This window comes from Camelina sativa, chromosome 19, assembly GCF_030686135.1.
Source record: "Camelina sativa cultivar CO46 ecotype springtype chromosome 19, ASM3068613v1".
In the NCBI taxonomy this organism is placed as follows: domain Eukaryota; kingdom Viridiplantae; phylum Streptophyta; class Magnoliopsida; order Brassicales; family Brassicaceae; genus Camelina; species Camelina sativa.
The window spans coordinates 13233362-13260816 of record NC_141898.1 but is presented as its reverse complement, the minus strand read 5'-3'; the positions used below and the strand labels follow the sequence as shown (position 1 = coordinate 13260816).

Here is a 27455-nt window from a genome sequence, read left to right as displayed (position 1 = left end):
CTTGGCTAACTCTTTAATATATATAAATATAATTAAGATAGACATCTTCCTTTTATGTTAGCTCTTCTATTTCTTGAACATAACTCTAATTTTTTTTAATAATAATTTCATTTAATTTTATTTTTGACAACTTCTAAATATTAGAATATGAAAACCTCCTTCCTCTTTGTCTCTGTATTTTTCTAACTAAAATTCTACAATTTAATTCAATTATATTCTATTTGATAGTGAAGAAAACCCCAATCTTCATCATATATAAAATTTTATTTCTTTTGGGACAAATTTTCATAAATTTTTCTACAATATTAAGAAATATCTCAACTATTACTGCAACTCTTCAAACTATTGACAAAATTATAACGCCTAAACCATATGTCGATACATTCATGGTTTACGCCAAGAGAAAAAAGTGGCTCTTTGATTCTCTTCTGATGCCCTTTTATCTTTTGGTGATGCATCTATTTTCTTGAGACATCTTCTAAGCCTCTCTAAATTTCTTATGTGAATATTAAAACTGTTTTTGGGATATTATATATATATATATATATATATAAAGACATATAAAATGTTTCATATTCCTTTTAGTTTAGGTTTGTTTGTTTTTAATGATGATAGACAGATGGCACTCTGCACTGCTGACGTATCACTCAAATGGAGAAAGTTAGACAACTTTTATAGTATAGATTATGTTTCCATCTCTATAACGTTGTCTTCAATTTTGTTGTAATACTTTGGAACTTTTCTGCCACGGTCAATAATGAAGCTTTGGTTGTTTCTTGCATACGAACCAAAATTTTGTTACGAGATGAAAAAAAAAAAGTAGCAAATTTTATCGCCCTATGACTTCTTCTGATCCTACCCTTTAGCTTCATGTCAACATCTTTACCACATTATCATCTCTATATCTAAATATACTATATTTCTTATCATAAAGTACATAATATTTTGCATTATCCTGATACATGCATCTCCTCTTTTTCCACAACCACTTGTTCATGTACACCTAAAAAGAACTAATCTTTTAATATTTTCTTATTTAATACCAACAGTATAGGTTCCTCTGCCCTGACTCATGGAGGAAACCATCAGAGAGATGTTCTCACCACCCATTCTTCCTCTTGAAATGGTGGAACAGATTCTCTTAAGACTACCCGTGAAGTCATTGACACGATTCAAATGCGTTTGCAGCTCATGGAGATCTTTGATCTCAGAGACTCTGTTTGCTCTGAAACACGCTTCGATCTTGGAGGCATCGAAGGCAACCACTTCCAAGACGAATCCTTACGGAGTCATCACAACGTCTAGGTACCATCTCAAGTCGTGCTGCGTACATTCTCTATACAATGAGTCAACGGTCGATGTTTCGGAGCATGATGGTGAGCTTTTAGGCAGAGATTACTATCAAGTCGTGGGGACTTGTCATGGATTGGTTTGTTTCCATGTAGATTACGATAAAAGCCTCTACTTGTGGAACCCGACCACCAAGCTTCAACAAAGATTGTCTGGTTCGGATCTTGAAACGAGCGAGGATGAGTTTGTTGTCACGTATGGATTCGGTTATGATGAATCTGAAGATGACTATAAAGTTGTTGCATTGTTGCAACAAAGACAACAAGTGAAGATAGAGGCAAAGATTTACTCAAGGAGACAAAAGCTCTGGAGAAGAAGCAACAACGCTTGTCTCCCATCTGGAGTTGTTGTTGCTGACAAATCAAGATCCGGAATCTACATCAAAGGGACTCTAAACTGGGCAGCCACTCACTCGTCATCATCGTCATCATGGACCATTATGTCATATGACATGTCACGTGATGAGTTCAAGGACCATTATGTCAGTTTGTTGCAGCAGAGGATGTTTTACATTGACGCTTGGAGATTTGAGAGGATGTCTTTCGATGGTGTGTTATTGCAAAGGAGCTAACGCAGATATTTTGGTGATGAAGGAGTTTGGAGAAAGAGCATCTTGGTCTAAACTCTTGACCATTCCTGGTTTGAATGACTTTGTTCGACCGCTATGGATCTCAGACGGTTTAGTGGTTTTATTAGAGTTTAGATCTGGTTTAGCTCTCTATGACTGTGCTAATGGAAGGTTTCACTACCCACTTGCACATAGCTTAAGTGGTTGTCGTGACGCCAAAGTTTATGTCAAGACAATGGTTTCTCCAAATGTTCTTTAACATTCAAGATTTGGTTCAGTTTTATATGCACATCATTATTGTACCTCTAGTCCTCTACTTAAAGAAAAATCTTGTTTTTTTTAATTCTCTTTAGTTGTAAATTACATTGTCATGTGGGAAACCAAAAAGAAAAAAAAAGAATATATTTCCTAACAAAGTATTCAAAAATACATTGATCCTTATGCTTTTAAGTCTTTCGATCACGTATACGTACAATGGGGGAATCTTGGAACGTTAGAGTCAGGAGGGTAGTTTATCTGAGGTGGAGCTCCGAGCGGATCCTGAGTTGGTGAAGACAGGAGTGTCTCTAGGCATAGAGACAGATCCACGGCCACTTCCACTGTTTCCCATGTCTTTCGTCTTGTGAAGCAGAAATGTTCCTGACAAAATCGTTACAAAACCACACAACTCTGTTGCAATCTTTAATCCACTCTGAGATGCCCAATCCTGTTAAATCTCACACAACAGAGGAAACTGTTTATAATGGGAGTTTATTTACTTGGGAGAGAAGATAAGGGAATTATAAACAGAGATTGTTTTTGACCTTGAACATGATCATACTAGCTATGATGGTGAAAGTTGTGAACATAACGTAGTAAACCGGTGAAATAACCGCGGTGTTGAATGTATCCAGTGCCTGATAGACAAATTACAAAGAGAAAAGTTCAGAAAAAAAAGAATGTGAGTGCGAGCAATATCGACTGAAGTTAAGGAGTTTTTTTGTGTTTACCTTGTTCAAGTAGTTGATTTGTAAAAGGCAACAAAACGCAACCACTAAAATGAAAATCCAAGTGTTGAAGTATTTGAACTGATTCGTCCCTGAAAATGTCAGCTTTATCGCAATCGCCACCGCTTTAACACTCATAACCTATGAAGAAACACAAGAGAGCTTGAGGAAAATTCCAATGAAAACGTACTTAACAAGGAGAGAAAGAGAGAGCTCAACAAAAACGTACAGTAAGAGAACCCATCAAGGAACAGATTCCAACATATACTATCATATGAGTCTTTCCGTAGCGCGGTTCATAGTAGAAGATCAGTATAGCAACCACAATCACAATCACAGCAGAATACACAAGGAAGCCTAATGAAACAGAGCTTGCATCAGAATCAGTCTTACTAAAATCGATTTTGCATACCAAAATTTGTGGTGATTATAGAATAGTCATCTACCTGGTTCAATAGCAAGCTGCCATATTTGCTTGACTGATTCAATCTTCTGCTCATGTGGAGCGTGTAATACTATAGTTGTAGACCCAACAACACAGAGAACGCAACCGAGTATCCCAAACATATGCAATTTCTCTTGCAAAATAAAATGCGCTAGCACTGCGCTGCATAAAACATATATAGGTTCTTGTTTTCAGGAAAACCTTACTCTATAGAATATATAATCTAATACTGATGCAGGTTTCAACAATTAAGAATACCTGAATATAATACTTAAAGCTCCCAAAGGTGTTACCAGAATAGCCGGTGCAAATGCATAGGCTGCAAAATTAGCTACTTCCCCAACAATCACTAAAGATCAATAGGCCAAAACAGGTTTAGTCATTTGCATCTCGAGTTTTAAAACATATCAACAGAATCTAGAGTTTTAAGACTTACTTGTTATCATTCCAGCCCACCACCATGGTTCTTTTAAATATCCATACCCTCCTTCACCTGATAATTAACAAGAACAGGTTTAGATTAAAGTGTTAATATCAACAACTTGGGATATGTAAAAGATCAGCTACTCACCTGCTCGGGCTCCGCTTGCGCCGGCCTTCTTGAGACCTTTTTTCTTGACGATGAAGCTAGAACCAATGAAAATACTTGAAGACACTGCTAGAATGACTCCAGTTATGTTATCAGGTGACATCTGATCCATCTTAGCAGATATATATTATATATAAATAAGATGAATCAGCCTGAAAGATATATGAAACTCCAAAAAATATTTTTTTGGGGAGAAAGATTCCAAATTTTTTTCAAAGAGATTCTTGCATCTGGACACACACACAAAAAAAAAAACAGAATAAGAACATCAAAAGTGAGTTTTAAAATCTGAATTTTCATAAACTATAAAGAAAATAAAAAGCAAAGAAAGAAAGCCACATACAAATTGCAAATGATCATGACTGATTACTTTTAATAATTAGCTCATCAACCAAAAACACAAGAATTAATTTCAGAAAGAAATATATTAAATTCCCAACAGATGGCAGAACAGGCAAATATAGGAAACTGAAGAGAGAAATTTAGAATCATATCGAAATCAAAATAAGAAAAAAATCGACTAATGATGATAGCTAAGACAAATCTTGAAACTCCAAACAACAAAAATACAAGAAGAATGAAGAAGAAAGAGACAAAATACTTTTTACTTCAAAAGTAGAATCTACGGTCCTTGAAGTTTTGAAAATTTTGGATTAAGACTTGTTCTTCTGATTTTTGTCAGAATTTTTTTTTAACGTATGAAACCTCAAAACCCTCTCATATACGTTACCTTTTTAACAAAACATTAACTATTAATTCTCATAAATCACTAAAATATCGTCAGTAAATTAAATAACAAAGAACAAAGAAAGTTGAAGAACACGCCAAAAGACTAAATCCAATTTTGCTTCTCACAAATCATCAAAATTACAAAGAACTCAAACGAAAAAATTCGAGATAGTGATCGCACAAACAAAAGAAAAAAAAAAAAGATAAATTCAAAAGTAGGCAAATAATATCACGAGCAAGAACGTGCTTTATTTAGAATATTCGAATGGTACCTTTAACTCTGCCACGTTCTCTTCTCCCCCAAATAAAAAAAAACAACCAAAAAGAAACACAAAATTAAGAAGAAGAATCTAAGGAGGCCACAGATGAACGATCGATAGTTGTTTTTGTTTTTTCTGTTAAAACAAATTTCTTAAAAAATTAGGGTTTTGGTTGTTTTGTGTTGCTGTGAAGAATCTGAGAGAGAGAGAGAAAAAAAAAAGAATAAGAGAATCCAGAGGATGTATAGGGTGTAACATAAACAGCTCAGAAATTAGAAAATTGCCAATTCATATTATTCTCTTTAATTTATATATAAACATAATACTAATTAACAATTTACATGCTCGCCACCTTCTTTACTTCGTTTTTCCATACATATAATTCAATTGTTTTATCTTTATTTTTTTTTAAATTGCTTTTATTTCTCTCTTACAATTCAAATTTTATGGTATCTTAGAAAAAAAAATCTTGATAAAGATTTTGTTTGATCCTTTTTTCTTTATAATATTCTTACATTTGTTGTGGAGGATATGAAAGTAATTCAATAATTATCTTTAGATCAATATTAAATTTTGGATTTTGCACGCTAGTAAAATGTTTAATACAACAAATAAACCATCTAAATAGGTATTTAATTAATACTTAATATATATTCAAAATGGTTTTTTAGATATTAATAAAGTCAAAATTATAATCATCTATAGGGATATATGTATATCATCATGTAAACATATCATTTCCCCTACCAATAGTTATTATTCATATTTGGAATATACCTTTGATATTCTTTGAAACTTCTTGTCAAAAACATGATTGCATTTTGGGTGTGCTCATGCTGAATTTCATATTCATAGGCTGGTAAAACATTTAGGAGGATGTAGGATCATGACATAGAAACCAAATGGTACTTATTTCACTATCAATACACACATCATAGCAATAAAACTAATAGTAAAATATATTCTTCCTGTTTCATTTTAAATGATGTTTTAGTTTTTTTAAAAATATATATTTAATTTCATTTAATTTATCTGTTTTATACATTATTAAATAAAATAAACTCAATCAATAAGAAATCATAATGTCAAATATGATTGGTAAAGAAAATTTTAAAACATTTAATTTTTGCATAGAAAAATAGAAAAAGTTTTAAAAAAAAATACCACAAAATAAAACAATGTTTGAAACAATAGACCAAACCATTTTTTTGTCATTCACCGTTAGCTACAACTAACACCGTGATCAATCCACACTTGTTCATTTCACATTTCACCTTCTCAATCTCATCATCCGATAACGTCACCGTCACAGCCCTCTCTTCCTCCTCCACACCCCCCGGCATAACCACCACCACTCCACCGTCACCTATTCCCTGAACATTACAATAAACCGATTCCGGCGACTTCCCCATAACTTTCGCCTCGTAAAAATCAACTCCGCTCAGATCCACAAATGTCAAATTCGCTCCGTAAACAATAAAATCCGTAACATCGTCAACAGTCTCATCGATCCCAAACCTCTCGTCATTCGTTTCACCGATCGATTTCACAATCTCTTCCAAACTCGCCTCCGCCACCGAGAAATCGACGTGAACGGAACTTATCATCTGACTGTTTCTCACCGCTCTGGGTTTTAACCCGTTCGGATCCGATTTGATAACCGTAATCGTAACCGGAGCTGATTCTCCTCTCGCTTTGGCTATACATTTCCATATGATCCCGCTGAGAATCTCGAATTCGTTTTCTCCGGTCGCCGGAAAATGTGATTTAATCTCGTTAACCGTTAAATTGAAGGAGAATGTTGTCATTTTGTTGTTACCTGGAGCGACCCATAGATCCCCAACCGGGTCAACCCGTTTGATTGATTCCGGTTCTTTGCCCGTTGAGTTCGGGTTTTGAAACACTCTTTCTAACTCAGAGGTTTTGGGACAGTGGATCTTCTCACCAACATAAGCCCGAGCCCATAAGTTGAAGACATGAGAAAGCGATAATGGATCTCCCATAATATGAGCCCAGCTCAAGCCTAAAGCTAATCCACCGCAGCTAAACCGGGTCATCTATACCGAATTAAACCGATGTTTTTAGTTTTTATGTGGCTATCAAAATAGATATACATGTATTCTCTTTTTTTTTTAAATGTGTGGACTTTTAATTTGTTCGTTACGTAAATTAGTAGAGATATATACGTACGCACCTGAATATAAATCAAAGGAGAGAATGCCATTTCTGGTCCAACAGGTTGATGGTAAACCAAGGACTCATCCACGGACCGGTCCGGTACACGGAGCCACTCGTCCACTGTGAGATCACAATGACTTTCCACGAAACGTGTGCCGCAGTCGTTGCACTTTATGTACGGGCGTCCCGATTCGTGCCGCCTTAACCTGCCAGTGATCCATGAGATCTGATCGAACACTGGAAACAAGGGGGCTTTGACGTTCATCACGGTCAAGTCACTTGCTGTCTCGGCAGAGTAAATGTAAACCACCTTTAAGTAGTGGAGCTTCATGGCGAGGTCTAAACCGGTGAGCTCGTGAGTGGTACCGGTCTCTGTTGGCCGGGACGAACTCACGGTCGATAACCGGAAGCCATGAACCGGACCCCTTCCCTCTTCTTGAACTCGACCCATACGAGACGAAAGATGTAAGTATATGAGTAATATTGGCAAAGATGATTCTGAGTGATCTCTTGGTCTACTCCATATAGGTATATATAGAAATAATTAAATATTTTTTAAGGATTTATTTTTTCAAAATTGTTAATGTTTCTGCTTTACGTGTCGCTCTCTGTTTCAGTTATTATATAGATTGTGACTATAATCTACTCACGTTGTTATATGCATGCAAGTGTTATAATAGGTGTTAGCATCACGAGTTGGTGAACATGACCCCATTCTTAATTGTTGTATAGAGAGAAGGCTATATACACAACCAAAACGGCATTGTTGTATAAGTATTTCGTTGGCAAACCATTGTTGTATTGATTTATTAATCTGTCTAAAATAATACATATACTCAGACCTGTAAATATGTATAAGAATTCTATTGGGATAGAGATAATGAAATATTATATATCTGAAATAGGAAATTCAAATAATGTATTGGCGAAACTGTGCTAAATGTTAATTTGCTCTACAAATATGATCTATATAGAAACTGTTTTAAATTATAGGATATGATCGTATCATGTGATATATATGTACCAACAACTTAGAAAGAGATTGAACCAATATAACTTAAATATGAGCAGCTGTTTTTGGTAATCAACTGGATTTTTCTTACAATAATATTCATTCGATTGTACTTGATAGTTAACCAATGATTGAAAGTACCTATACGTGTAGATATGCGCGTACACGTTGGAAATAAACATTTGGATACATGGGGCCTTGTACTCGTCCTGCTATCCACTCCATTAAATATTTTTTTGAGCTGGAAAAGTTATTTGTGAAATTCATTTGATCTTTTGGTCTAACTAAATATAAGTGTTTTTGGTTGCCAAAATTTGGTAAAATATAATTCGTCACGGCGAAGCGTAGATACGCATCACTTCCCAAATGCGAAACATTAGCAAGTTACCTCTTTCCAACGTCACACCAAACGACACTCAGTAGTCATCTTGAACAAGGAAATTATAATTTCTAGACAACCGTACCACAAGATCTAGACAATATAATGAAAAATAAGAGACATAACGTATACAATTAGAGCTGAGATCTAACCTTCAATCTATGATAAATGGTTGCCGTTGTTTTTCTACAGATCGACTGGTCTTTTAATCTAATTGAAGAAAAAAAAAACGTACTGTACGTGTGATGCGAGGCTATCGAACTTTGTATTTTTATATTGTGGGGCTTCTAGGCCTACGTACATTTATTTTGATAAATATGTTTTTTAGAAGTGGTTGCGACATGATGGTGAGAGTGTATATATATACTCGCTTAAAAAACAATGAAAACATGATTAAATCACAAAAATCCTACTAAAACTTGAGATTATACTTCATAAAAGATAAATATCACATACGTTAAAGTTTAAACCATCCGAATTCTAGATCTCGGATCAGATACTACTGTTGTTCAGTGTCAATATCACTATTAATTGGTCTCTTCACTCAAAAAAATAATATATATAACCATTGGTCTTGTTCGGAAAGCAAAGAAAGGAAGATACAGCAAGCCAGACAAGTGTACCTACGAACAACAACAAAAAAAAATTAAAAATAGTAACTTTATGGCTTCAATATTTACTACAATTCCACCTAATTAAAGATCCATATGGTTTATATTTTGTAAGTTCTCAAACTGGCAAAGTAAATGTGATTTAATGATATGTTTATAAATACCATATACTGTATGTTAGATGGTTACGTGCCTTATTCATCTATTAAGAGGATCACCACTCACCATCTGTAATGCTTAAACGTTGTGGGGTTTCCAAGAGTCTAAATGACAAAATCAAGAATCATAAAGTTCATTAGTGATCCGTACACTTTAGTTCGTTCCAGCTTATATAGACTGATGTGAATATTGATAGTCAGGAAATATTAGTATATGTATGTGAGCTGTGTGACTTATGTACTTCTTTATATTAGTTTGGTCGCAGTATTGGTTGACAATTCAAACTGCAATGCAACCACTTTTCACGTATGATAGGTTTGTATGTTGGATATCACTGGAACTTATAGTCGAACGAACATCTATGAATAATAGAATGTTTGGTAATATGTAAGTTTTATTTTGTGATCCCGTGTCGATAGCAGAGCCGGCCGGACTGAGAATTTGGTGGCTTCGAGCAAAAGAAACAAAAATTGACCCACTAAAATATTAATTTATCCAAATCATTTTTTTTATACTTCTATAATATTTATTTTGAGGATCGAAATGAAACCTTACATCCAAAACAACTTCAAACTGTACGTTGTTACAAGCAAAAACTACTTGCTTCCCCACCTAAATATGGCTCCGAAAATTAACTACATCAAAGAGTTCAATTTTGTTTTGTTTGCTTGTAATATATATCTACGAGATGATTTGAGGAGCTCTTGAGAAAATATTTAATGGGCAAATTAAAGTAAATATAGGATTTGTACATTTTACAAACGCTTCCCACTTAAAAAGCTAAAATATAAAAACTGAAACTATTGCAGTTGTTCTATCGAAGTAATTTGTAAAACTGGACCAACGTAATTTATATGAATGTCTAATTGCCTACAATTAATAAAGAAGCTTATAAATAGGAAGAAGTTGATCTCAAGTGTATACCCTTTTAATTATGTCACTCCACTATCTTACTAACTACTATTGTTTACTTAACCAAATCTACTTATATTAGTAGGATTACATTAGCCTTTCTATAGCCTTTCTAAGCTATAAGAAAAATCCTAACACAGAATGTCGAAATCAACACATTCTCTTTTTCAATTTATACCCTAGGAAAGTTTTAACATATCTTTGAGTTCTTGACATCTTGTTATATTCCAACCCTGTAATGGGCTTTTTGGACCTTATAATGGGCTTTTAGTCCATGTATATGAAGCATGTTAATGTGACTCTTAAAGTTACCAAACAGATAAACAAGTCGACGTGGCAACAAAGGTCGAAAAAGTTAAAGAGAAGCACGGGACAGTTGATTCTCTACATCAGCTACACCTCTAGTTCCAATAGATTTCAGCTATTTTACTGTATTGACTCTCTCGTTGCTCAATTCTATTGGATCAAAAACTTTAGTACACACTCTTACAATAGACCTTCCCACAGGTGATTAATTTGGACAAAACAAAAGATTTTTGGTGTAGGAAAAAAAAAAAGAGAGAGTTTCTGAGCTCTGTATAAAATCCCTTGAACCCTACTCTTTGTCTTCATCCTCTCACTGCCTCTCTTTTTTTTCACTACTACTCAGTACTCACTTCGCTAAAACCCTAATTTCGCGATTCCCCTTCTCTGAGGTTTGTTTCATCTCTTTTTAATGTCTTTTCATAGCTTTAGAAATGGCCTTGATTTTGATGGATTCTTTGTGGTCTGATTGAAATGAAATTGATTAGTTATATGGTTTTCTTGATTTAGTTTTTTTTTTTCCTTCTGGGTTTTGTATGTTTTTTTGTGTGCAGATATCAAGAAATGGCTTTTTGCAACAAACTTAGTGGTATTTTGAGACAAGGTGTTTCTCGCAGCTCAAATGTTCCAGTGACATCTATGCTTGGCTCTCTCCGTTACATGTCCACTAAGCTTTTTGTTGGTGGTAATGCATTTTTTATATATCTTTTTACCCTGTTGTTACTGATTTTTGTAGCTTGTATCTTAATTTGATTTGGCTTTCAGTAAATTTGAGTGTTTTTTATTTGCTTTCAGGTCTCTCATGGGGAACTGATGACAGCTCCTTGAAGCAGGCTTTCTCTAACTTTGGTGAAGTCACAGAAGGTAAGCCTTATGTTCTGTTCCCCAAATAGAATGTGCTTCATTTGGAATGATCATAAAAATGGCTATGTTAGTAAGTATGTTAGGTTGGTTTGATGAACGTTTTGTGATATGGTCTCAGTGTTTGGCTTTTGTAGTGTGTTAAGGAACCTATTTGTCCTGTTTGTTGTGGTTTTTGTATATTGTTCGTTACGGTGATTGTGTCTTTGGGTTGTGTGCAGCTACGGTGATTTCAGACAGAGAGACAGGGAGGTCGAGGGGTTTTGGATTTGTCAGTTTCAGCAGTGAAGATTCTGCAACCAATGCCGTATCAGAAATGGATGGAAAGGTTAGAGAGGATTGCTATTTTGCTAATGCATAATGTTGATTGTTCTGTCTAAATCGTCTTGTCTCGTATATATGTTATAATCAGGAGCTGTTTACAAAGTGTTGATTGTTTGTTCTGTCTCAAAAAGTCTTGTCTCTCATATGGATTTTGGTATGATAGGTAGCTGAATACATGGTGTTGATTGTTCTATCTAGAAAAGTCTTGTCTCTTATTTAGGTTTGGGGTATGATCAGGAGCTGAATACATATTATGTTGATTGTTATGTCTAAGAAGTCTCGTCTGTTATTAGTTTCTTAGGGGTGTTTGGGTATGATCAGGAGCTGCATCCATTGTGTTGATTGTTCTGTGTAAAAGTCTGTCTCTTACTAACTTTTTTGGGCTGTGTTCAGGAGCTGAATGGCAGGAACATCCGTGTGAACCTTGCAAACGAAAGACCGAGTGCCCCGAGATCATCATTCGGTGGTGGTGGTGGTTACGGTGGTGGAGGTGGAGGTGGCGGTGGCTACTAAAAGAAACAAGCCAGAAGATTTGACAGAGAGAGAGAGAGAGAAGGAGCCTCTGAAGTCTGAACTTTTCAGTAGTTAGTTAGTTTGTTTCCTTCTTTGTTTTAACTGCAAACAACCTTAACAGGTTTTGTTAAACTTCTGTTTTGGTTGTCTTTCCAATGAATACCGTATTGCTGCTGCTCCATCTTCTGCAAATCTATTTTGCATCGAGTTGATTCGATGTTTACACTTTTCCTTTTATCTACTTTGTGGTCTACTTTTGTTCTACTTCTAGATTTGAGCGCGTAATATATCTTTTCTATCAATGATTTCCTAAAACATTAATTTTGATTTGAAACTTTGATGTTTCCATGTTGGTATTTGGTAATATAGAGAGGGGAAAAAAAAATCAAATTAGTCAAATGTTGCATATCTGATCGAATCCATGGTTGTTTACACACTCTATATGAATCCCTCGTTGTACAGCCCTGCATTTCCAAAATGGTTGCCCTTTGAGTGCAAAGCGTTTGGTGGGATCGTGTTCTAGATTTTCAGCAACACGAACCCGCGAACAGTGGAGAACTTCTGCGCTTTCTGTATCAGCAAGAGAGGCCCCAATATGGGTAACAGTTGTGTAGAAGTTGTTGTTCGATCACCAGAATCAACTTTACTTTGTTGCATTTTGAGCCATGGAGGTGTGGAACTTAGTCTTTTTTGGTGGGGTGTGAAACTGGAGCACAATAATGAATTTGGAGTCATCATCGTAGTGACAGCCCATTATACACTTTTAACTTTTTAAGCCTTGTTGATTACATTCTTGTTTTGTTTCCTTGTTCTGCCATATACAATTGTTGTGTTTACACCCAGATTTGAATGGTAATATCAAGATCTTGTGAATTACATGAGTGATGAGTCGATGACATAAACTTGTAAGTTTTCTGTAATTGTGTGACCCAAAATGCATCAAATTCTTGAATGTATAATTGTACACATAGAAACTCCTTTAATAAATAAATGCTATTGCAAAGCATCATCATTCAGAAAATAAAAATGCTAAAATTCTCATAGACAACAAAAACATAAAAAGAAAGAGAATAAAGAGTTTTAGCAAAAAAAAAAAAAAAAAGAGAATAAAGATGATAAAAACTAAGATAAGATTACAAAAGAAAAGCCAAATGGTCCTCTTCCTTTTACTCTTTATGGTTTTTATTTCGGATTCGGATTTAGTTAGTACATTTTCTGAGTCACATTTCATCAAAACAAAATCCACTTAGAACATTACTTTCAATGTAGTTCAGTTCTGGTCTGGTCTTGGCATGAAATATCAATTAGATAAAAAGAAAAGAAAAAACATTAAAAAGTAAAAGAAAAAGGCAAAAAGGCAAACGTATAAAGGAGAATAAAATTTATGATTCCAGTTGTTCTAATAATAATGGATCACAGGTTTCATTCCTTAATTATAAAAACTCCAACGGCTAAGATCTGCTCTTAAACACTTTTTTTTTTGCCAGCAAGATCGATCATATAAATTTTATTTATTACAAATAACAATATCCCACATATATATATATTTTCAATTCTAAATCCCCCTTTCCTTCTTGCTATATATCTTTCTCTATTATAACATACAGCTGTAACAATTTAATTCCCCACACTATGATCCCCCTAAAAAAAGGACCACCACCAAAAAAAATACATTTTATGATTTTTTTTTTTTTTTGCAATTTTTTAAAATACGGAAAAATACAGAAACCTGTCCCTGTAAATGATTTTTTTTGTTGGTTTTGTAAAAAAAAAAAACAAGCATGTGATTGATGAGAGAGAGAGACGGTAGAAGAAAGAAAAAATAATTTAAGCGGAATCTTCGGCGTGAGAGGTTTCCTTTTTTACCCTCGGCTGTATCCCGTAATAACCAACGTACCACTTGACGAACTTCCTCAGCCCCGCCGCTAGATCCGTCGTCGGTTTGTACCCGAAGTCTTTGTACGCTAAGCTCACGTTAGCATGCGTGTAAGGCACGTCACCGTTTCTCGGCATTTTGATCAGATGTTTCTTTGCTTTCGTACCTAAAAGCCCTTCCAAGATCGAGACCAGTCTCCCTACCGGAACAGGAGACGTGTTTCCGAGGTTGTATACACGTAGCTGAGCTTGTCCTCTCTTCTTTCCTCCGCTTCCTGTGCTTTTCTCCGCCGTGTCTAACGCACCGACACATCCTTTGACGATGTCGTCTATGTATGTGAAGTCACGCGCCACTTCTTGATTGTCCTGTGTTCTGTAAATGTCTATTGATTTGCCGTGGAGGATGTCTTTGGTGAAGAAGAAGTAAGCCATGTCTGGTCTTCCCCATGGACCGTAGACTGTGAAGAACCTTAGTCCGGTTAAGGAGAGACCGTAGATGTGGTTGTAAGTATGTGCGATCTCTTCTCCGGCTTTCTTGGTTGCGGCGTAAAGACTCGCTGGTTGGTCTGTTCTGTGTTCTTCGGAGAATGGGTTCTCAGTGTTGAGACCGTAAACAGAGCTAGACGAAGCCCAAACGATCGCTGGCTGAGGATTAGCTGCTTTAGCCACTTCGAGGAGGTTTACGAATCCAGCTATGTTGGATGCGATGTAGGATTGAGGGTTCTTCATGGCGTAGCGTACTCCGGCTTGAGCGGCTAAGTGGAGGACGTGAGTGAATGGGACGACATCGAAGAGTTTACGTAAGAGTGGTCCATCGTTGAGATCACCTTCGACTATGAACACTTGTTGCTTCTCCAAGAGCGCTTGTCTTGCTCTTTTGAGTGCTGGGTCGTAGTAATCGTTGAAATTGTCGAACCCCAAGACTCCATCGCCACGTTTTCGTAGATAGAGTGAGCAGTGGGATCCGACGAAGCCGGCAGCTCCAGTGACTAGAACAGAGAGACCGCGTGGTCTTTTGGCTGTTGAGGATTGTCTAACGCGCTTTTCCCACGCGGCTCCACCGATAGAGGATGAGGAGGAAGAGGAAGAGGAGGAGAAGAGCCCGGTGGATAAGAAGCTACGGCGGTGGAGATGGTGAGCTGCGGCAGCGCGGCTGTCGGAGAGTGGAGGGTAGTTGATGGCGAAGAGGAGGACGAGGACGAGAGCTACAAGAAGCGTAGCTCGGAAAAGAACTTTAGAAGACGCGTTGAGAACTTTGGTGCTGTGAATCTTGCGGAGGTAGCTGTTGTACCTCTCCAGCTTTACCGTCTTGCTTGTATCCGCCGTCGCCGACATAGGCATTTTCGTCTTCTTGATATAACAACTCCTCACTTGGTTTTATTATATGTGTGGTGGATCTTTCTCCACTGTTCTTGATCTACATAAAAGGGGCTCGAAGATGTTTTAAAGATTTGAGAAATTTTTGTGGAATTTTTTGAGGAGGGTTTGAGAGAGATTTCGAGCCCTGAAAAACAAGTGAAGAAGCGATCTGATGATTATAAAGAAGAAGAAGAAGAGAAATAATTTGCTGGTCGGAAGCCACTTTTTTTCCTAATAAAGATATATAATAATAAAAATAATAAATAAATCAACTCGTTGATTTCTAAAATATAATAATGAGAAAAAGTAGTGCTATTATATTGTAATAGTGATATTGGTGTTGTCGGTATTTTTACATGAGTGTGTGATTTTACCCGAAATATAACAAGGATCACCAAATTAGGCCTATGCCACGCATTGGAAGAGTGAGATTGTTCTCCATTCGAGACTTCTCTACAAGAGTTTACTTTTTGGTATCTTTTTTAAAAAGTCTTGTTGAGTTATTTACTTATTTTATAGGGGTCAAGATCTGTTTATTAACTATGAAGTTTGTTTCATTACTACTAGATGATATCAAGTTTGTCGTGTTCTTTATCTTTATGGAGATATGTTATTATGGATTTTTTTTTAGATAAAAAATGTTTACAACTTGTACCCAATGAAAATTATCATTTATTATGTTATTGGTTTCTTTTCATGACTTTAAATTTGGAGATAAACAGTTAAAGTATAATTTTCATAATAAATTGATATTAATAAACCACAACAGAAAAGTTCATGAAAATAGTACTATAGATAATTTATGTTAATAAATGCTACAGTATGATGTTAAATTCTAACCAACACTATGAATGAATTAAAGAAAATTTTGGTGTTCTTTTAACAAGGGAGAGTGCTCGTAACTCTTGCACATACATTATGTATTGCTTTCCAATTGGCAATAAGCATGATTCATGTCATGGAAACCGAAATCTCAAGTGCTAGAGAGCTAAATTAAACTATTAATTGACTAGAGGTATGTCAAGGTTTTAGCCTTTTGGGGAGGTGTCGGTTTCCATGCCATTGCATACTTCATTCAATCAAACTTCCATGCAAGTTATGCTACGGAAATCAATTGATGCTCTAAATTCCCTTTTGAGAAGATTCTAAAGAAACGGGCCGGGAGAAAGATATGGTCGGCGAAAAATCTAATATGAAAGACATCTAATTAGAGAATTGGCCATGATAGTAGTATGGAAATAAAGCGTAGCTAGGTGCCAGAAATTGTACCTAGTCCGACAAATGAAAAGGTCGAATGTTGTTGCTAGAATGGCATAGGAATCTTAAATCAACATTGTTGCTAGAATGGCATAGGAATCTTTTGAAAATCCTGTTAGTTGGATACCCTAGGGATGTTCCCATATATGGTGGAAAATTGGTGCAGGCTAGCATTATGATCTCATTTCTATGGAGTGGCGATTACCGGTGCTCCACCATTATCCTGTCCATACCTCAACAAACCTTAAAGATCTTTAAACCGCATATTTGCTACTTCTTGAAGTCCCTGCATATAATCTTAAAGGTTAGTGGCATTATGACCCTTACTCCAAGGAGTAGTGGTTACCACAACCCTCTAAAGGCCTACCCTATCAATCTTGGAGCATCAACTACCTTTGTAGTAACCGGTCATCAGAGCCACAACACCCATGCTCGAACCTTTTGCAACGTAGCTTTGTCATTCTCATCTCCGCCAAGTCTTCGAAGATTCAAGACAGTGGTTTTATACTCCTTTGACTTGCTCATGGAGTCTGCATCGGTTTGCCTTGACCTTACAAGTTTCATATTGCTATTTAGCATGTGGCTCATAGCTCTCAAGCTCTTCACATCGACTGCTATTATCTATCTTTGTACTTTTATTGCTTTATGTCTATTGTATCCCAAACAATCTTTATCCTGTATGTTATTTTCTATCTAATGGAATGATAACATCTTTTTGATAAAAAAAAAAAGGTCGAAATTCCTATATCTTCTCTAACTATTACCAATTCGTAAATCTGGAGACAGCAAAGTCGAATTTTTAGCTTGTAAAAACTAGGTGTAAAATACAACTGAAAATAAAAATAGAGATGCTGAGCTAATATTTTTTTTCTAATGATGCCGAAAGTGTGAAATACTGAAATTAATATATAGATCCAACGGTTAAATGATTATTTAGATAAATAAATACTTCTTCTAAAGAAGTTATAAGTCAACCTCGTGTTAATTGCTGACGATCAAATATTACAGATTCAGAGATTCTCTTACATATTAAAGTAAAAAATATTGTCATGCTCATGCATGGCGATAAATGACACGAACGAGTGGCTGATGGTAACAAAGAACATGTATTAAAGCCAAAATTGTCTCATCCACTATATGAAACATATATGCGCGACACATGTACCAAACACTCATCGGATGTGCCAAGAGACCGCCAAACGAATTTATTTACGCGTATGAGAGATTGTATGCAATGATTTGAGTACGGATCGTGTCCAAGTATCTCTATATACGTACTATAAATTTCCTAATTTACTCATTTTTGTTTTGTTTTTAATCACCCACTACGCTTTCCTTTTAAAGTATCCAAATTTATAGGTTTCATTTTAACAACATGATCCCGTAACTGTTCAAGAAACTAATAAAAACAACTTTAAAAATTTTGGTCAGAAGTTTTACAAAAGATATAGTAAATGTTTTCCTTAATGTACGACCAAAACTCATCATGATCTTATAAAAATCTAGTTGAGCTTTTGACCACATGCATGCGGTATGAATCGACACTTAATCACCATAACCCTTTTTTAGCGCATTTTCGCCCGGTCAATTGAAACTTATATATAGTCATAATGTATGTGACAACAAGTACTTCCGTTTAGATATATAACCACCTTTAGAATTGCGGCCTAGTGTTTATCTTAGGTGATGCATAAGCAAACATAGATGACATGGAAAATATTTGGATGTCTAATACTGATGAGCTAAATAAATTTCCATGTAAGGCGATAAAAATTCTCATGATCAAAAACATGCCATCTCCTCAAATCAAGGCCGAACAATGATTCTAGTTAACAAAAGAACAAGTTGAGGTTTTTTTTTTCTTTTCTAAAGAGGAAGTTGGTTTGTATCGATTAGCCTCGTCAGATTATTGATGGATTATGAGCGTATTTAAAAATAATTGACTCAGCTGAGAATCTTAATAATCTTCACAAGACAAGAGATCCGAAACAAGTTGTGGTTTGAGACATTGACGGAATCTCTGATACGATGTAATGCCTATGTCTGTCAAAATATTGAGTCATTCTCGTATATTGTTATTAATTTCTAGACTACGTAAAAAACTAGAATATGAAAATTGGCCAAATAATTGAACATTAAGAAAATTAAATACATCAATTTTATGTTATATTAAATGTGTGGTTAATTTGACCAACCAGTAAGAGATATCAAATATCACTAATTGATTGGATTTTTAATGTGCAACTAGAAGTTGTTGTTGTAGATTTTGTTTCTTATATATTGTATCGTCATTTGTAGGTTTATTTGATTGTTAACAAAGAATTATTTGCGACTAACAAACTCATAGATATCATATTTTCCAAATTTGTATTTTCTTTCTTAATCCTAGTAAAACATGAACTTACCTTAATGGTTTTAATTATTAAAATATTAGTGACTGTGCTATATGACTTAACAGTAAAGTGTGCATACTTTAATATGCGTTCCAGAATAATATAAGTAAACCTTAGTTGTCAAAGTATATATACATAACCAAGCGAGTCAAATAATTAAGGAATTATTTTTACACATTGGTTAAGCAAGAAGACAACGCCACTTCTGTTTGTCTTGTGGTGCGTGGAAATGACAGGAGAGCCCCATGTGACCTCTCTCCACATGTTCATATATGTGTGAACATATGGACTAATTTTATTTGCTGACTTATTTTTCTCCCCACTCTAATTCTATATTGTGAAAAAAATCAATTAAAGAACAGTACAGGTACAAAATAAATGAAACCTTTTTATGACCAAAAAAAAAAAACTATAGAATAGTGAAGTAGCCGACTTGTTGATAGTCTACGCGTTTCCTGAAGATTGATTCTCTTCTAAGCAAATTCCAAATTTTATAATGAAGCTGCAAATTCTAATATTAGAGATCTGATCGGATCACACCATTTAGTTGTCGCAATAACATGAATGAACGATCGATGGATTTTAAACAACTATATGTACTTGCTTAATTATCAAATGCAGATATGCATTTCATTTCATTTCCAGCAAAGGCTACGCTGACTTCAATTAGTGCAACTATAAAATTCGATAATTCGGGGGGGGGGGGGGGGGGAATTTTACTAAATCAACTAATTAATCTCATTCTCATTAAACTGATAAAATGTTTATAGAGTGCCAGAGTCTAACCTGGTTTACTTAATACACCTAAACCAGAACACAAAGAGATTATAACCGGTTTATACAATACCAGTGCACAATATTTAGCTATCAAAAGCAGATACATTACAATAGTCCCCCTCAAGATGGGACAAAGAGATTAATCAGACCCATCTTGTCTATTAAATAGCGGAATGGAGCAGGATGAAGAGCTTTTGTGAATGGATCTGCAAGTTATTCCTCAGAACAAACATGAATTAACTGAAACCAACTTGCAAGTAACCTCTCTCGAACGCTGTGACAGTCCTTTTCCATGTGCTTTGTACGCTCATGAAAGACTGGATTGCGAGCGATGTGAATCGCAGCTTCATTGTCACAGTAAAAGAGAGTAGGCTTTACTAGACGAACCTGGAATTCTTTGAGGAAAAATGTGAGCCACATAAGTTCATCAGAAGCAAAGGACATGCTTCGGTATTCAGCTTTAGCAGATGATTTTGCAACAACCTGTTGCTTCTTAGATTTCCAAGAGATAAGAGAATAACCCAAGAAGAAACAATATCCATTAGTAGACCTTCTGGAATCCACACACGAACCATAATCAGCATCCGCATAACCAATGAGTTGTAATTCAGACTTGGAGGAATAAAACAAGCCTTGACCCACTGTTCCTTTGATATACGCCAGAATAGTGTGCAGAGCTTGCCAATGATCTTTACGAGGAGCCTCTAAATACTGACTCAACTTGTTGACAGCAAATGTTAGATCAGGTCGCGTGATCTACAAATACATTAAGCGACCAATGAGACGCCGATAAGGCTTAGCATCAACAAAGTAACCTCCTGTATCTTTCGAAAGCTTGATAGCATGATCAAGAAGAACAGGAGATGGCTTGCAGCCCAACATGCCAGTATCATCCAACAGATCCAGAGCATATTTGCGTTGACAGATTGTGATTCCAGAAGCTGATCTTGCTATCTCCAGCCCTAAGAAATATTTCAACGGCCCCAAATCTCTTAGCTTGAAATAAGAATGAAGCTGTTGTTTTAGAACATCCACCGCTGCATCATTGTTACTGGCGATGAGTATATCATCGACATAGACCAACACACACATGAAGACAGATTCTGTGATTTTAAAGAAGCAAGTATGATCACAATAAGATGTAGTAAACCCCAAAGTCAAAAGATTAGTGGAAAACTTAAGGAACCATTGCCGAAAGGCTTGCTTAAGACCATACAGGGACTTCTTTAACTTGCAGACAACATTGGGAGGGAAGGAGTCCCCCTTACTAGATGCATATCCAGGTGGCAACTTCATATATATCTCTTCATCAAGATCACCATTCAAAAAGGCATTAGAGATGTCAAGCTGGGTTAGAGCAAAACCATGAATAGCTGAGATAGCAAGAAGCAATTTAACTGATGTAAGCTTGGCAACAGGAGAGAAATTTTCATGAAAATCAACACCTTCCTCTTGAGTATAACCTTTAGAAACCAACCTTGCCTTATACCATTCAACACTACCATCGGCATTGAATTTGATCTTAAAAATCCACTTACAACCGATGGGAACTTTGTTTGGAGGCAGTGAGCAGATCTCCCAAGTACCAGTCACTTCCAAAACATCAATTTCAGTCCCCATAGCACCACACCAAACCTTATGTTTCTTTGCCTTAGTGTAGGTTTTGGGTTCAAGTTCTTTATCAATGGAAACTAAAAAAGAGTAATAGATTGGAGAGAGTTTTCCATAAGAAAGATATTGAGAGATTTTGTGTATGGTTGAGGACCCTACTGAATGACAGTAGTAATCCTGAAGATAAGCTGGTGTTTTTGTTCCCCTGTGAGATGTTTGAGTAGAAGACTCAAGAACATCAGTTATAGGGTTAGCAGAAGGCTGAACCTCTACAAAAGGAGAAGATAGAGAAGTATCTTCGCCAGATGAATCAGATGACACAGGAGAATTGTTAATCAAATCAGGAAAAAAGTCAATATTAGCTGGAGACAAATCTGATTTGACAAACAGAAAGAGCTGTTCGTGGAACACCACATGTCTTGAGATAAAGATATTGTTACTCTCAAGATCAAGAAGCTTATATCCTTTGTACCTAGAAGGATAACCAAGAAAAACACAAGCCTTAGCTTTAGGGTCAAATTTATGTCTGTTCTTGGGTGAGGTAGAAGCATAACAAAGACAACCAAAGCTTTTTAATTGACTATAATCTGGCTGTTTCTTTGTGAGAACCTCAAATGGACTTTTATCATCAAGAATAGGAGCAAGTAGGCGATTAATAAGATGAACTTCAGTGATAATACAATCACCCCAGTAAGGAAGAGGAATGTGAGATTGAAAAAATAAAGCTCTAGCAACATTGATGATATGTTGATGTTTTCTTTCAACAACAGAATTTTGTTGTGGAGTTTCAGGACAAGAATGGAAAGATTGAATACCTTTAGAGTGGAATAGGTCTTTAAAAGAAAGTTCTGGAGCATTGTCGAATCTAACACCCTTATGTTTAGTTTCATATTGAGTTTCTATCATCTTAATAAAAGTGGGAAAAATTTGTAAGACATCAGACTTTTGTTTAAGAAGAGAAACCCAAATGACTCTAGAACAATCATCAACAATAGTTAAGAAGTATTTAAAACCATTATGAATAGGAACTGAAAAAGGTCCCCATGTATCCATATGGATTAGATCAAAAGGTTTATCACTGATATTATTATGAGAAATAAAAGGGATATGTTTTTGTTTTGAAAGATGACAAACTTTATAATGAGAATCTAAAACATCCTTTTGTTTAGGAAAAGCTATGATGTTATACATAGGTAACAACTTAGACATAGAGGGATGTCCTAGCCTTTTATGCCACAATTCAGGACTAGGAACAACATTAGCCAAGATAGGAACATTATTAAGAGGGATACCTGATAAAGAAAGAGAGTCTATATCCAGAAAATAGAGGTTTGCCACTTCTCTACCCTTCCCAATCATTAGGCCCCGACTACGATCCTGAATTTCACAACAGTAATCATCAAACCAGACTCCATAACCTAGTTGTTTAGCAAGAGAGCTGACACTAAGAAGGTTAAATTTGAATTGAGGGATGAAAAGAACTTTTTCTAAGGTTAAATTACTACCCAATGTAAGTTCCTAGACCGACAATGCTCACGAGGCCGCCATTAGGCAAGGAAACAGTAGTATTTGAGAGAATAGTGAGATTAGAAAAAGAACTTTTATCATGACAGATATGTTGTGAAGCTCCAGAATCCACAACCCAAGCATTAATAGCAATAGCGTTGCTTAACAGAACAGACATAAGGCCTAACATTTCCGGAAAAAGAACATAGGATAGAGGGGTAAAACTTACCGGAAATGGGGCAAATTGTTGAAGAAGAAGGTTTGGAAACTGAGACAGAGTGAACTTCAGGGTTGGTGATGGTGCTTGAAGACTGAAGCTTGGTGCTGAGGTATGACATAAGCTGTTGGATCTGTGTTAGAGTAAGATCATCAGACGAAGCACTGAGAGTTTCTGAACTTTCACCGATTGCTACATTGGCCAAAGCAGGCGTAGGAACTTGATACTAAGATTTTTGTGTCTCCTAGTAGGTTCAATTAACCTTATGCAGTTGTAATACTTAAGGTGTCAATCCATTTGGGAAACTTTACTAACAATTAAGATGCAATCAAGAAATCACAAGTCAAGCCAATTCAAATAGAGTGTTTGTCGAACAGTCCTAGAATGATGACAATACAAAAACGGAAATGAGTCACAAAACTAGAAACGAGAATGCATGACGAGAAACTAAAATGAATGAAAACGGAGACGAGTCTAAGCATGAACTAAAAATCAAGAAACGAAACAGTCTCAGGAATGTAATAAAAAATCAGAAAGAAAGAAGTCCTAAGGATGGGAGTAATTGATGTCGATGGAGTATCCTAGTCTATAGAGTGTTTAACATATCACAAGCAAACTATCCCTAAACAATGAACATCACAACTTAGCTAATCCAATCTCTTGACAGAAGCTACTCAAACTCAACCACTTCCAAACCTAGCTCTCGCTAGAGAAACACGATCAAGCAAGGCATGAAAAACAAGTTCATTCACGTCAACAAACATCCTAGACAACTAATCTATTAGGTTTAGGAACGTAAGTCTCTGGCACTAGTTGGTCAGACATTTCATCGAACACCTTTTGGGTGCAGAAATGTCTAAAACCTAATTCCAATTGATCAGAGAGAAACAAGTATTTCTAACTCTAGTCCAGAAGAGAATCATACAAATCAAAGCTTAAACACTCTACATCCTAAGATCCTCCACCTAATCTATCCCATCCTCAAGAACTACTACACTACTCAGATCCGAAAATCATCATCAAGGATGCAAACATAGAAAACATTGAAACAAGCATAGTAAGATAGAGAAATATAAGATGAACAACTTTGTAGAAGGAATCAAATGCAAAATCTCAATAAATCTCCACGATATCGGAATACAAGTCTCATAACATATTTTTGTGGCTAGGTTAAAAACATTCTGGGAAGAAATACAATACGAGATAAAAGATTCCCCTCAGCAAAGACTTAACAAAATGTATATATAGTAGTCCAACATGGAAAGCCCTAAAACTTAAAACGACAAGGTAAAGCGTCGGTTTGGTAATCTCCTGAAGCGTGTGAAACCAAACGTCTTTCTTCCCGTCATGTGCGATCGAGTTCGTGCGCGTCGAATGGAATGCGTGGCAGGGGAGCATGGCTTGATCAGACAAGCTGGAATGCATGGCGGGGGAGCATGTCTCGATCAGACAAGCTGGAGTGCGTGGCGTGGGAGCATGGCTCGATCAAACAAGCTGGAGTGCGTGGCGGGGGACCATGGCTCGAGCGTGGTGTATACACATTCACTAAAACGATGATAACTCTTGAACCAAACCTCTGATTGGCTTGAAATAAACGGCGTTGGAAAGATAACTCAATTCCCTACAACTTTGATGAAGACGTCGAAAGCTAAATCCCACTCGAGTGGAACGGATCGAACGGATGGCTCGGTTGACGCTTCCCGAAGATGGCTCGGACGACAATGGCTCGGACGACAATGGCTCGGACGACAACCAACTCTTTTGTAGCATCGCTCAGCAATGTGTCCAGCTCGTCCACAGAATGTGCAAATAGGCTTGTCTTTCCTCTGATAAGCTGAATCACCACCATACTATTGCCCTTGTCCTGAAGTAACAACATTAGTCTGAACCTGAGTATTGGACACTTGAAAAACAACAGGATCAACACTAGTGTGAGAGGGAAGACGAGCTGACTTCTGACTGTCCTCTTGATCAAGAAGATTATAAACCTCAGACATAGTAGGCAAAGTTTTCTTCATCAGAATCTGACTCCTAACCGTATCATAGTTATCATTAAGTCCCATACGGAAGTCTATGACACGATTGGTTTCTTTTTCTGTGATTAAAGCTTCAACAGAGTGAGTTGTAGCTTGAAGACTGCTTAATTCTGCCCATAAAGACTGAGTGTGTGTGTGATAAGAGGAGAAAGTCATACTGCCCTGACGTAGAGAGTTAATCCGCTAACGAATCTTGTAAAGTCTTGGCAAATTGGACTTGTAAAATCGTGTGTGGAGATTCTTCCAAATATCCGATGACTTCTCAATGTAGAGGATGCTTGTATAGATCTCTGGAGTAACACTATTCAACAACCATGATTTGACCATGCTATTGTACCTAGACCAGATCTTGCAGTACGGATCATCTTCATCATGTTTAACAATAGAGCCGTCTAGAAAACCAAGTTTGTTCTTAGCCTCTATACTAGTGGTCATAGCAACCACCCAGGTTCCATAATTAGTTCCATCTAACAGACTAGCAGTCAAAACTAATCCTGGATGATCTGCGCTATGAAGATGATATCTGCGCTATGAAGATGATAGGGACTATGAACATTATCTGGTGAATCTGATACCTCGAAGTGATGTGGAGAACCTTTGGGAAACATCGCTCGAGTTTGATTGATTTCCTGAACATCGGAGTCGCGACGAGCTTGAACGGAACCATAAGGTAGCTCGCAAGATCTCGGCGATGTGGTTTGCGTTGGATCCGGTGAGATAGATCTGTACTTCGATTTGCAATTTCGCTTCCCCATCGCTGACTGTGAGAAATCGGATCAAACGAATAAGAGATTGATGATAGAAGCTTGAAAGAACAAAATCTGAGATGAATTTTGCGGAAGAAGTGAATGAGAATTTTTCCGAAAAAAAAATTTCTGGGAATCGATATGAGAAAGTTAGTTACAATCGTTATTTTGCTCTGATACCATTTTACTAAATGAACTAATTAATCTCATTTTCATTAAAGTGATAAAATGTACATAAAATGTCTTATATACAGACTCTAACCTGGTTTACTTAATACACCTAAATCAGAATAGAAGAATACAAAGAAATTATAACCGGTTTATACAATATTAATGCATATTATTTAACTATCAAAAGCAGATACGTTACAATAGGGAAGAACGTTGGGAAAATAGACAAAATATGCGAATAAGTTAAACAGCATATAATCTAAAGGTAAAAAGACAAATTAAGATTCATCTTTACATCTCCGCTTTATGTCTAAACTTACTACAAAATACATTAGAGCCAAAACTAACCTTTTCTTTTAACCCAATATTCTACTGCAAGCTTAAATAAAATACATCTGTATTTTAGACGGTACAAGAACTTAGTGGTTTGCGAAAATGATAAAATAATTTCCCATTGAAACTTTTTGCATGTGATTTTCTTAGGAAAATAACAGGAAAAGTGATCAAGAGCGTGTGGACAAGTTACAAGTTGGAGAAAACATTAGGTCGAATTTCAAACAGAAGAAAAATTTGGGGTTGTAAAGTTAATAGGGAGAGAAACATGTGGTTTCTTAATGGTAATCATTGTTTTAAAATGTCTGATTGCGAAACTTCTTTATACATATTACTTTCTTATTTTCGTTCAATATTTTCTATTTGTTATTAATTTCCTTAATTATGAGACGTATAGTGTATGTCTGTTGATAAATTAGATAGCAAGCAAGTCTTTGCAAGTAGTAAAAATAATAATTCATTCAGTATTAATATTATTTTATTTTTTGGTCGAGGAGTCAGAATTGTAAGCTGCAATTAAAAAAAAAAAATATATGTATATATATATATATATGTATATCTCTCGAGATTCTAAGTTTTTGTTTTTTTTTGAAAAATTCTGAGTAAAGATTATTTAAACAAATTCACGTCGTTTTGCATTGGTTTCTAAAGGAATCCAAAACCTCGTTTCGTTGCTTTCGTAGAAGATTCACCATGCATGTCCTCCATTTATTGCAGAAGCTCGTGCTTAATATTTTTAATAATTAATTTTTCAGACGACAGTCTTAACGATAAAGTATTTTTTATCACTTTAGTTATCATTAACAAGTTGATTGATGATGTTAGAAGATCGGTTTGTATTTTGTAACAATTAGTATGTGCACCGACAAAACCTACCAGAATTATATAATCTCCACGATTAACTTAATTCTACTTTATTTCAAGCTAATCTATTATAGAAGCTGTATATTTTGTCCATGGGATGTTCTTAGACAAACGTAAGATATAAATTTTGC

At 35.9% G+C, this 27455-nt stretch overlaps 4 protein-coding genes and 2 pseudogenes across 9 annotated transcripts; 2 read left to right on the top strand and 4 right to left on the bottom strand.

The window, feature by feature from the left end:
- The first annotated feature begins 1030 nt into the window (after window positions 1-1030).
- Window positions 1031-2261, top strand: LOC104766308 (F-box/kelch-repeat protein At3g23880 pseudogene; annotated as a pseudogene). Its single transcript, XR_015591285.1, has one exon. The product of XR_015591285.1 is annotated as an F-box/kelch-repeat protein At3g23880 pseudogene (transcript).
- On the bottom strand, window positions 2236-5277 carry LOC104766309 (putative magnesium transporter NIPA1). 5 transcript variants are annotated; one of them, XM_087502406.1, is made up of 9 exons: window positions 4940-5277; window positions 3921-4168; window positions 3786-3842; window positions 3608-3698; window positions 3351-3511; window positions 3134-3261; window positions 2908-3045; window positions 2722-2814; window positions 2236-2624 (listed from the first exon to the last, which is right to left on the bottom strand). In XM_087502406.1, the coding sequence occupies exons 2-9, from the start codon at window positions 4048-4050 to the stop codon at window positions 2418-2420; spliced, it is 1005 nt and encodes a 334-aa protein (XP_087358532.1). In that variant the 5' UTR covers window positions 4051-4168; window positions 4940-5277; the 3' UTR covers window positions 2236-2417. The 5 variants fall into 5 exon arrangements, with proteins under 5 accessions (XP_087358532.1, XP_087358534.1, XP_010488466.1 ...); XM_087502408.1 differs by having other exon boundaries at window positions 3351-3506; window positions 4940-5072; XM_010490164.3 differs by lacking the exon at window positions 4940-5277 and adding an exon at window positions 4282-4888.
- A 720-nt stretch (window positions 5278-5997) lies between these two features.
- On the bottom strand, window positions 5998-7607 carry LOC104788892 (protein ECERIFERUM 26-like). Its single transcript, XM_010514665.3, has 2 exons — window positions 7122-7607; window positions 5998-6984 (listed from the first exon to the last, which is right to left on the bottom strand). Exons 1-2 carry the CDS (start codon window positions 7554-7556, stop codon window positions 6139-6141), a joined length of 1281 nt encoding a protein of 426 aa, XP_010512967.2. The 5' UTR covers window positions 7557-7607; the 3' UTR covers window positions 5998-6138.
- A 2904-nt stretch (window positions 7608-10511) lies between these two features.
- LOC104766306 (glycine-rich RNA-binding protein 4, mitochondrial) lies at window positions 10512-12481 on the top strand. The gene is made up of 5 exons (XM_010490161.3): window positions 10512-10873; window positions 11036-11166; window positions 11277-11345; window positions 11564-11670; window positions 12060-12481. Exons 2-5 carry the CDS (start codon window positions 11046-11048, stop codon window positions 12177-12179), a joined length of 417 nt encoding a protein of 138 aa, XP_010488463.1. The 5' UTR covers window positions 10512-10873; window positions 11036-11045; the 3' UTR covers window positions 12180-12481.
- A 713-nt stretch (window positions 12482-13194) lies between these two features.
- On the bottom strand, window positions 13195-15864 carry LOC104766304 (UDP-glucuronate 4-epimerase 6). Its single transcript, XM_010490159.3, has one exon. The coding sequence runs from the start codon at window positions 15393-15395 to the stop codon at window positions 14007-14009; it is 1389 nt and encodes a 462-aa protein (XP_010488461.1). The 5' UTR covers window positions 15396-15864; the 3' UTR covers window positions 13195-14006.
- A 6929-nt stretch (window positions 15865-22793) lies between these two features.
- On the bottom strand, window positions 22794-25965 carry LOC147920512 (uncharacterized; annotated as a pseudogene).
- Between the last annotated feature and the right edge of the window lie 1490 nt (window positions 25966-27455).

Coding starts and splice junctions, on each gene's coding strand:
- LOC104766304 (XM_010490159.3), bottom strand. CDS start 15,395: ATGCCTATGTCGGCGACGGCGGATACAAGCAAGACGGTAAAGCTGGAG.
- LOC104766306 (XM_010490161.3), top strand. CDS start 11,046: ATGGCTTTTTGCAACAAACTTAGTGGTATTTTGAGACAAGGTGTTTCT. Junction 11,167..11,276: donor CACTAAGCTTTTTGTTGGTG/GTAATGCATTTT, acceptor ATTTGCTTTCAG/GTCTCTCATGGGGAACTGAT. Junction 11,346..11,563: donor CTTTGGTGAAGTCACAGAAG/GTAAGCCTTATG, acceptor GGTTGTGTGCAG/CTACGGTGATTTCAGACAGA.
- LOC104788892 (XM_010514665.3), bottom strand. CDS start 7,556: ATGGGTCGAGTTCAAGAAGAGGGAAGGGGTCCGGTTCATGGCTTCCGG. Junction 6,985..7,121: donor CTCCTTTGATTTATATTCAG/GTGCGTACGTAT, acceptor AATTCGGTATAG/ATGACCCGGTTTAGCTGCGG.
- LOC104766309 (XM_087502406.1), bottom strand. CDS start 4,050: ATGGATCAGATGTCACCTGATAACATAACTGGAGTCATTCTAGCAGTG. Junction 3,699..3,785: donor GTGGGCTGGAATGATAACAA/GTAAGTCTTAAA, acceptor ATTGATCTTTAG/TGATTGTTGGGGAAGTAGCT. Junction 3,512..3,607: donor GCTTTAAGTATTATATTCAG/GTATTCTTAATT, acceptor TGTTTTATGCAG/CGCAGTGCTAGCGCATTTTA.